At 39.8% G+C, this 10,436-nt stretch overlaps 1 protein-coding gene across 1 annotated transcript in view; it reads left to right on the top strand.

Annotated features, from left to right (window-relative positions):
* The window catches only part of rab15 (RAB15, member RAS oncogene family), a 22,812-nt gene that overhangs the window by 8,558 nt on the left and 3,818 nt on the right, over window positions 1-10,436 (top strand). Inside the window, exons 2-3 of the mRNA XM_037685591.1 lie at window positions 6,916-6,976; window positions 9,660-9,720. Of these exons, the coding sequence (XP_037541519.1) occupies window positions 6,916-6,976; window positions 9,660-9,720 (122 nt within the window). The remainder of the gene's footprint in view (window positions 1-6,915; window positions 6,977-9,659; window positions 9,721-10,436) is intronic.

Raw genomic sequence — 10,436 nt, 5'->3', positions numbered from 1 at the left:
GTCCCACTATGGGAGTGTGCTGCTTGTGGGACTGAGTTTGTTGTGGCTCCTCAGTCTGATGAAATCCTTTGGATGAAGGACGAAATGTCTCAACAAAAATGTAACCATCCAGATGATCCAAGCATTTAACTTTGTACATCTGTGTAAGCCTGTTGTGACCGTCTGTCCTTGCAAGTAAAAAATAGTTAAATATCTTCTGATGTCCTTGTGTGGCTCCTTTTAGTAACTGAGATGAATAGATATCCTGATGCATGCTCAATGAGATGAATATTTTTTTTAAGTCCAAACTTCTTTCACACCTAATTGACAATATTTAATGCAATAATTTATTTTCTAAAAGAATTTAAAATATATGAGTTTTGTCTACAGTAATCAGTCCACTGTATCGGAGTTTTATCCGAATAAGCAACAGCTTAACTTGTTGATGCATCTCATTTTATATATTTCCCAGCTCACGCCCTCATGTCTCCAGACAGAGTTGAGGTGATTTAGTATTCAGTCACACTGCTCAGTTTAATCTTCCTCACCTTTACCTTTGGTGCTCTCATTACTGGACTCTGTTGGAGCTCCTGGCTGTGAAACCACCTATAAAAGACGCAGCAGGCCGGGCTTTATATCAGGTCTCAATGAGCTGCTGTGCTCTGGTTGTGATCCCGGCGGTGTTTGGGTCACGGTCCGGTCATACACAATTGCCTCGCCTCTGCTTGTTAGTCTGAAGGGTCGGGCCTGGATCACAGCCGTCACAGATGGTTTCTCGCTCTAAAGAGCAACAAACTCTCTGTAGCTTTAATCTTTATTTTTTCCTGGAACGTAGAAAGTATGATTTTATTGTATATCAGAAGAAATATTTCAGTATGTTCCTGCATTTTTCCTCTTTTACACGTTGTAACCCAATGCTATAAAATACAGTGGAGCATTTTTCTTCAGTCTTCTTTTATTTTCTAGGGTTTTTTTTTTTTACACATCAATAACTAAAAATAAGGAATGCTGTGGAAAAAAAAAAATCATTTCTGTCTTCTTGCACCCTAGAATTAAACCAAGGCTTCCATCCGTCTTTTTGGTTCTCTGGAGGCGACAATGTTTCTGACCCTTGTTTTTACGGTACATTGCATGAAGGCATTTCTTTTTAATTTGCATGAATGCACTGATCAACCACGCTCCCTAAAGCAGCTTTTCAAAAGTGCTACTTGCAGTGATATTCAGTGGTTTTAGTCTGTAGGACGGCCACTCAGGGTAGTTTTCATTCTTGTCATTGGTGTACGGTTTTCTCCTGACTCTCTGAGTCTTCCAATGTCACACTGATAATGAAATCTCTGAGGTTTTTTTTTGGTAATTTTCCTTTAATGAATGCTTTTTAGGTATTTGTCAATTTTGTCACAGTCTTTCAGAGAGTTGAAGTGCTTTTAGTTATAAAAACTCTGTTAATCTGGGACACTCATACCTCACGCTATATCTGTCTTAAGTGGTCAGCTCTGCCTGAGAGCACTCACACCTGACAGATAAATGGGTGCACCAAAACATTATATAAGTAATGTAGGTCAGATTATTCCTGATGCATCCTTACGGTTCTATGCCGACGACACAGTTGTTTATAGTCGAGCTAGAACAGTTGCTAAGGTTTTCCAGCTTTTACAGTCTGCAGTCGACATCATCCAGTCAGATTGGTTTCATCTCAAACTGGTGCTAAATGCTGATGAAAACCAAAGGGATGATGTTTTTAAACAGGAAGTTGGTACTAGAAGTCCTATCTTATCTACGAATGGTGTTTCTATTGAGTTTGTTGACTTACAAATACTTGGGAATCTTGGTTGATGCACATATTTCTTTTAAGCCTCATGTTGAAAACTTGATAAAGAACTGGGTTTATTTTTCAGAAATAGATCTTGTTTAACTTTGAACGCTAAGAAACGCCTTGTAACTGCAACTTTCCTTCCCTCCATCGACTACATTGACATGATTTACATAAACGCTCCTACAAGCACCCTGCAGATGTTGGATGCTGTCTATCATGGTGCACTAAGATTCATAACTGGCTGTAACTACCGCACCCATCAGTGCACTGGTTAATAGGATAGGAACTTTATTGGTCCTGCAGAAAATTGTTGTGCCAGAGTTTCAGTACAAAGGAACATACACAAGGAATCACACAAGATAAAAAAAAAAAAAAAAAAAAAAAATACCAGCAATTACGTTCTAAAACAGGTGCAGACAGAAACATTAAAGTGTTTATTGTAGTGCAGGATTCATTTTATTGTCCTATGTGTAAAAAGGGGGAGGAGTTGAAAAGTTTGACAGCTACTTGGAGGAAGAACTTCCTGTGGCGTAGTGTGGAGCACCTCGGTGGTCTCAGGTTTCTTAACTGGTCATCATTAACTTCACGCAGACTCTCTCACTGATATATTTTCATCTTTAAATCACTCCTTGGTCTGTTGCCTTCTTACATCTCCGCCTACATGTCACGTCGTCAGTGTAGCTACGCTGAAGACATCATTACCTGCAGCATCCCCTCAGTGCAGACTGAATATGGCAAAGGGCCTTCTCTTACTCTGCTCCTGTAATCTTGAACACCTTGCAAAAAGCTCTGAAGTTGTCAACTTTGATCTCTCTAAGGGATTTTAAACAACTGCTAAGTTCATGGCAAAAACCACCGCAGACATGTTCCTGTTTTTAGTATTTTACACTGTTTTATAATGTAGCTTGATTTTATTTTGTTTTATATCACAGCTTTTATTTACTTTTCATTGTATATGCTTTATGACTGTGTAACGTGTATAAATAAAGGTTGAATGAATGAATTCTTGCGACTGGATGTTCATTACCTGCTCTGCATGCATATATACAGTGAGCTGTCAGATCAGCAGCAACATTTGTGACGTTTGTCAAAATGACATCTGAACTCTTATAATTTTTTTCCCTAACACTGTCCAGAGCCATTTTGCAGTTATCTTGTGATCATCAAACGTGGCATAAAATATGAAGATTAGTAATTTCATTATCAGAGCAAAGAGTGAAGATTTGAACACAGCACGTTGCTGCTTCCAGTGACAACAACTGGTTCAAAAATGATCAGAACAAACATTAAACTAAAGAAAAACTCACCATGCAGGGTTCAGGTAACCCTCTGCTTAATAAAATCAAAGGGGATTTTTATCGAGAAGGATTCTGATAAATGGTTTATTATAACTTTTAGCCAAAAAATAGATAAAGCTATGTCTCTGGAATATTCCCAAAGATGGCTGCTTAATGTTGCTGGGTTTCTTGATGATTAAGTTTTGTATGACCAGTTACTTCAACTGCCTTTTGTTATTCGCCACTTCCCTTCAATTTAATATCCAGTTTTTGTTCTCTTATCCCAAATCAGTTTTTGTCTTTTTCTATATTTTTTGTTTTGACCTCTTGCTTTTGTTGCACCTTTGGTCATTTTACAGTGGTGGGCTGTAACTAAATACAAGTACTTTGTTACTGTACTTGAGTAAAATTTTCATGTGTCTGTACTTTACTTAAGTAGAGTTAAATATGGGTACTTTGGACTTTTACTCCACTACATTTTACATTAAGTAGCTGTACTTTCTACTACACTACATTTCTATAATGTGTTGCGATCCACGTTACATTCACGTTGCAGTTTTGTGATTTGTTTAGTTTGAAACTTAACTTATTTGTGCATATGCTGTTTTCTCGATTGAAGCGTACGCGATGTTTCAGTATAATCCAAGCAAGTATTTGTGCATGAGGCCCCTGATCTGCAATTTACTTAAGTCTGAATGTATGCTGAATCTAAAACACCGAGACTGCAAGGCAAGACGCTTTTTTTAAACTCATTTCCCTCTCAGGCTCCAGGCTGAGCCACCGATTGCTGTTCTGACCTTTCACCGAGGTTGAGCACGCTCTCGTTAAAGGCAAAGGATGGATTGATTTTTCAATGAGGTCTCCGACTGTCTAACCTCTGCACTCAAATCGGACGAACGCTCACTTATCTCCAGCCACTGTTAAAAAACAATGAAATGCAGTCAGCCAGGTTAGCTATTGTGCATCTGTTCTGTCCAGTTTCTTGAAATTATACCAAACCTTGCAGAATTCAACCATAAGCAGAGACAGCAGCTCTCGCAATGATGCAAATCAATCGAACTGCGCAAACATTTTTTTTCTTCTCTGAGTGTGATGACGGCTGGGTGCTGACTATCGGGTTAATTGGAATGAACCGGTTATTGATTTCTCAGGGATTATAGTGGGCTGGGGAAGCCTGAGGGGTTGTTTATTTAATGGACTTAAACTCATTAGTCAGAGAAGATGGACGGAAGAAAAAAAAAAATAGTATCAAATTTGAGTCATTGGATTTTATCAATTTAGTTTCATCTTATATTAATCTACCATACTCTCTCCCATGCTGTAGACATGGATACTTGTAATTACAGGACGTATTAGATGCTCATACATACAGTTATCAGCTACATTTACTTTATGCTTTCTTATCCTCAGGGGAGAAATTTGTTTCCATAATACTTATATAACAAACTCTAATCAGATAGACATACTGTAGCACAAATGTCACACATAAATTCCCTTAATGTGGTTTCTTGTTCAGCAAAGTCTTTTTTTCTTAAACACGCTTTTCTTCATCTCAGAGCCCTATCGTACTTCCAGGTAGCGGAAGCGTGAATTGTCCTCCCAAAGGCTGTACTGGTAACGACCGTTAGTTTGGACTGGTTTTACAAACACATTATAAAAGCCACAACAAAGCAAAATAAGCTGGACGTTGCTCCGGTACAAGAAATGAGGAAATGAAGAACCACATACAGGGCGGCTCTGGCTGAGTGGTTAGAGCAGTCGTCCTCCGATGCGAGAGTTGAGGGTTCGATTCCACCAGCAGTCACATGCTGAAGTGTCCCTGGGCAAGACACTGAACCCCTCATTGCCTCCGATGTGTGTCTCGTCAGTATATGAATGTGATAAAGCTCTGATTAATCTCTACAGATGCAGATTAGCTTCGTATAGATATAGTAGAGTGTTGTATGAATGGGTAAATGAGGACACAGATTGTAGTGTACAGTAATGCACTTTGAGTAGCTTGGCGCTAAATAAGTACAGTCCATTTACCATACAGTGCTTTAAGTTTCCCGATGGCAGACAGTCTCTGGTAGCTTCTCTTTCGGATGTTGGTGGTGTGTTGGTGAAGGATATTTTGTTGCCCAGTGTGAGTTCAAGATATTTCAAGTGGTCCACATGTTCTACAATCAGGTTGTTGATGATAATGAGTGGTTGAGATGATGAAGGGTTACTGATTATTTCTTCTGTTTGACTGATACAGTATATAGTTGTCTTTGTACCACACTTTGCATCCACACAGCAGGGTGGTCTTCAGGTCAAGGGTGAGGTTCTGCCTCAAGTGGAGGAGTTCAAGTATCTCAGAGTTTTGTTCCTGAGTGAGGGAAGAATGGAGCGTGAGATTGACAGATGGAATGGTGCAACGTCTGCAGTATTGTGGACTCTGTGCCGGTCCGTTGTGGTGAAGAGAGAGCTGAGCTGTAAGGCAAAGCTCTCTGTTTACCGGTCGGTCTACGTTTCTACTCTCACCTATGGTCACGAGCTCTGGGCAGTGACCGAAAGATTGAGATCATGGACACAGGCGGTTGAAATGAGTTTTCTCCTCAGTAGCTGGACTCTCCCTTAGAGATAGGGTGAGAAGTTCAGTTGTCAGAAGAGACTCGGAATAGAACTGCTATTCCTCCACATCGAGAGGAGCCAGTTGAGGTGGTTCGGGCATGTCCAAGTGGGAGGAGACCTCAGGACACGCTGGAGAGACTACGTCTCTCAGTTGGTCTGGGAACACCTTGGGGTCCTCCCAGAAGAGCTGGAAGAGGTGGCTGTGGAAAGAGATGTCTGGGCCTCCCTGCTCAGCTCAAGCTGCTGCTCCCGTGACCCGACTTCGGAATAAGCGGAAGATGATGAATGCACCACACTGGGAACTATGTTACTGTATTATAATACTCTATAGAGAATGTGATCTGTCTGCAGTGCAATAATCACAGAGTCTTTAACAAATGAAGCGATCGGTGAAGGACTCATGCAGTTGCTGTTAACCCCAGCTGGCCGAAGCAGGTGGCCACTCGTCGTTCGCCTGGTTCTGCTGGAGGTTTCTTCTGGAGGTTTCTTCTTGTTAAAAAAGGAGTTTTTCCTTTCCACTGTTGCCTTTGTGCTTGCTCAGGATGGGAGACTGTGACGAAGTGAAGATTCAACACATCTGCTGGCTTCCTTAGATAGATAACTTTTACTAGGTTTACTAGATTATTTTTACTTGGCTTTTTATGTACAAAGTATGTGAATGTTTTTGTTCAGTGCCCTGAGAGGACTTCTATTTTTGTGCTATAGGACTAAACTGAATTGAGCTGAATTATTGGTGTATAGTGTGTGGAGAAAAGGCTTTTTGCTGTATTCTTATCACATTATTGCATCCTGAACACAAGCTGTCACAAAAATGCACTTTCTGTGAAAATAATCCAAATTTGGAATAAAGTTTTATTTACTAAAAAAGCATTTAAAAAAAAAGTAAAACATAAAAAGGAACATCGTTTGAGGTGGATTTCAGAAACTATTTCACATTTGGACCCTCCCACTGCTGTCATTATTTCTGCCATTTTTCCTCATTTCGCCTCTCATGCGGCCGATGTAGAAAATCGAAGAGAACGGCCACCGGATCATTAGCTTGGTCTCCTAACAGGCTGATTATAGAGACGGCGTGGCTCTCATTAGATCAGGGCTGCCTGTGATGGATGATAGTGAGCATGTTGTCTGTAAAACAAGTTGAAAAAGAGTTTATAGCTCTTACAGAACTCTTAGAATTTTCAAGCATTCAACCAACATATTCAGATTGTGATCAAATTATTGTATTTCCTAAACGAACTTTCTTTCTTACAGGAGTTGACTTCAAAATGAAGACCCTCCTCATAGATGGGATCAAAGTGCGGATACAGATATGGTAAGCTGATGCAGGTATTGTTGGTGAAGGTGGAGCGGAAATGTTTTGGCTGTGTGTGAGTGTCAGGCACATCTACAGATGACATCATTTTGAAGTGTAGCTGATTCAACATGGCAGCCACAGCCAGTCAACCCTAGCCAACACAAAAATAGCTATAACTCGGTCTATTTTACTCATATTCAGCAAAAATTTAGTATGATAGTTGCTGAGAGTCATCATCAAGATGTATTCCAAGCTCAAACAGATTGTAATCTCTGTTTAAAACTTTAGTACTAATTATTGGAGTCAGCCTTGTCTGTCTGTTAGCAAAATATCTCATAACCCACTGGACGGATTTGAATAAAACTCAGAAAGTAATCACTGGATGAACCTCTACAACTTGGGGTGTCCAGATACTAGTTTGTTTTTTTTCAGAGTGAGTACAAGTACTTCAGTTTGGGTGTTTGCCTATACCAAGTACTGTACTTTTCGCCGTACACGTCGCCCGTCCCCCTATACAGTAAGTCGCATTAGACCAAAAATATTTAATAAAGTGGGAAAAAAAACCCACATAAATAAGTTGCATCTATCATGCGTCACCGCTGACCACCCGGAAACGTGGGCCGGTGTTGTGCCAAAAATCGATTGGCTGCCAAATGGCGGCCGCGGGAGCGTGCACGGGAGGAGACTTAAACAAGAATTTAACTAGATTAAAACAAATTATTTGCTTGCTTGAAATTATAGTAAAGGTGTGTCTCAGTCTAACTTTTCCTTATAAATGTACTTTGATGGTCAAATCAGCTGCATTTCAAAAATCGATTCGTGGCTGCGGGAGCACACAGAGGGGGTACTCACCGTGCATTTCTTCGAAATTTAACAAGATAACCACCTAAAAACAATTTGTTTGCTCGACATTATAGTAAAGGTGTGTCTCAGTTGAACTTTTCCTTAATAAAAGCACTTCAGTGGTCAAATCAGCTGCATTTCTCCTGGGCGGCGCAGCGAAATGAAGCTGATTGGACGTTTGATCCAGGAGTTCCTGAGCGAGATGAAGGTGGCTTGGTATGGCAAGCCAAGTATCTCATTAATAGCCACTTTTACCTATTACTGAGACACTTGGCTTGTCATATAAGTCGAGGGCCTTCTAGTGGCTGAAAATGGTAGTGTTCAATATTTTCTATGTCAGAATGAATGAAATCATCAGATCTCAGCCAACATTTGTGTAATAAATATGGGGAAAAAAACATAAATAAGTCGCTTCGCCGTATAAGTCGCAGGGCATGCAAATTTATGCAAAAAGGTGTGACTTATATGGCAAAAAGTACGTTAGTTAGTTAGTTCTTAAATATTATACAACAACTTTAGAGACACATTTCTTTTATTAAGAACAAAGCAAACAGTTTGCCGTCTTAATATCGCTTGTGTTTATCTTAAAATATCTTTAAACCATGGATTTTTTTTTTTTTGTCCTCAAGTGCAAAATGGAAGAGGACCAATCATAAAAGCAGTATTGGTCCTAAATATTTGGTCGTTTTTATGAGTCCAAACACGAACATGGGGCAACTGTGGCTGAGTGGTTAGAGCAGTCGTTCTCCAATGGGAGAGTTGAGGGTTCGATTCCACCAGCAGCCACATGTTGAAGTGTCCCTGGGAAAGACACTGAACCCCTCATTGCCTCCGATGTGTGTCATCGGTGTATGACTGTGATCTAAAAGCACTGATTAGTCTCTACAGATTCAGATGAGCTTTGTAGAGATCTATTAGAGTGCTGTATGAATGAATAAATGACGACACAGATTGTGTTGTAAAGTGCCTTGAGTATCTTGATTAGATAGAAAGGTGCTATATAAGTACTGAGTCCATTTACCATTTACGAGTACTTGAGGCTGGTATTAGGACATCACTATCTACAACCGATTCCCTCATGGGGACAACATAGTGTCGCAGAGAAAAGGGATTCCCAAAGCAACCAGGTGTAGGCTTCATCATATTTATTTACAAAGCTTTGGAGAACAGCCAGTAATCACAGATCAATGCAGTTACAAGTTCACACTTATCAGTGCTTTCACCTGTCTGAGGCTCTGACCCGTTCTGACTCCCTGAACAGAAAAACAATCAGTTTTGTAGCAGTCCCAGCTGCGCACAGAGGGAGAAGGATCTGGAAGGCCAAGGACTCTCAAAGAAACACGTCTCTGTAATCATATCAGTCAGACCTTGGGGATAATAAAAAGTATCTCAGCTGTCCTTTTACTGACCAGTCACATGAAGACGGATTGTTACATAGATTAAGGACCATAGAATATTTTAATTTCATTCACAACATCAATGAAAGAGCAGTAAAATTACGGAGCATGGTGGCGCAAATAATATACATTCCCTTGACAATGGTCACCACCTCATATCAACCCTAGAAAACACAAAAATGGGTATAACTTGGTAAATTTTTAATATGCATATATCAAATGATATGGTGATACGCACTCTTTCGAGGGTTTCAAATTGAGGAGGCTTTGGTTTCGTTTTTTCTCGGCACATTTATTTCAGCACTCAGAACTGTTGTGGTGGTTATGGTTTTGCTTTGATGAACAATAACGGAGTAAGTTTAGCTCATAAACTATCAAAGTAGTCATGTTGTTTTTGACTTTCTCCTATTCTTTATAGATTTTTTTCCACATAAAACTTGTGTGTGTTTGTTTGTGTGCAGGGACACAGCAGGCCAGGAGAGGTACCAAACCATCACCAAGCAGTACTACAGACGAGCGCAGGTAGCCGGGGTTCTGCTGCACATCATGATGTGCACAGTACATGCCAACTTAAAGCTAAACCTAAAGAGAAGCGTGATGAAGAGAAAACTAATTCATTTATGCCATTATATTTTGTCACAGCTACAAAACATAATTCATCCATTGAAAAAACAACCATATAAAAGATCGCCCAAGTGTTTTTGAAAATCTGTTTTTGCTCTCAGCAGCCACACACTCACTGCTGCAACATTTAAAACGGTCTGTTTTTAGACATTGCTTTGGGCTGCTAAAGAAATTTAACTGGCTAAAACGGAATTGTTCTTTTTAACAGAAACTGCTAATGAAATAGGAGATAAATACCGTATTTTTCGGACTATAAGGCGCACCTAAAATCCTTTAATTTCCTCAAAAATTGACAGTGAGCCTTATATATTAATTCTAATTGTGCTTACTGACCTCAAACCGATTTTATGTGGTACATGGCGCTCAAAAATCTGTCAAAATGAACTTGTTTCGCTTAATGCACCTTGTGTATGAAAACAGACCCGTTCATTGATATTGCGCTTTATAATCCGGTGCGCCTTATAGTCCGAAAAATACGGTAGTTTCTTTTTTTCTGTTCAGTGAATATCTCCTCCAGCCTGTGTCTTACAACTTAAAAATACATTTACTAGTAGAACGTGGACAGTTTTTTCAAGCTTCTGATGTTCTTGCTTTGCTCTCATTTCTTTTGGGTG

The sequence above is a fragment of the Nematolebias whitei genome, chromosome 12, assembly GCF_014905685.2.
Source record: "Nematolebias whitei isolate Nwh7 chromosome 12, NemWhi1, whole genome shotgun sequence".
Taxonomy (NCBI): Eukaryota; Metazoa; Chordata; class Actinopteri; order Cyprinodontiformes; family Rivulidae; genus Nematolebias; species Nematolebias whitei.
This window is presented reverse-complemented; position numbering and strand designations above follow the sequence as displayed.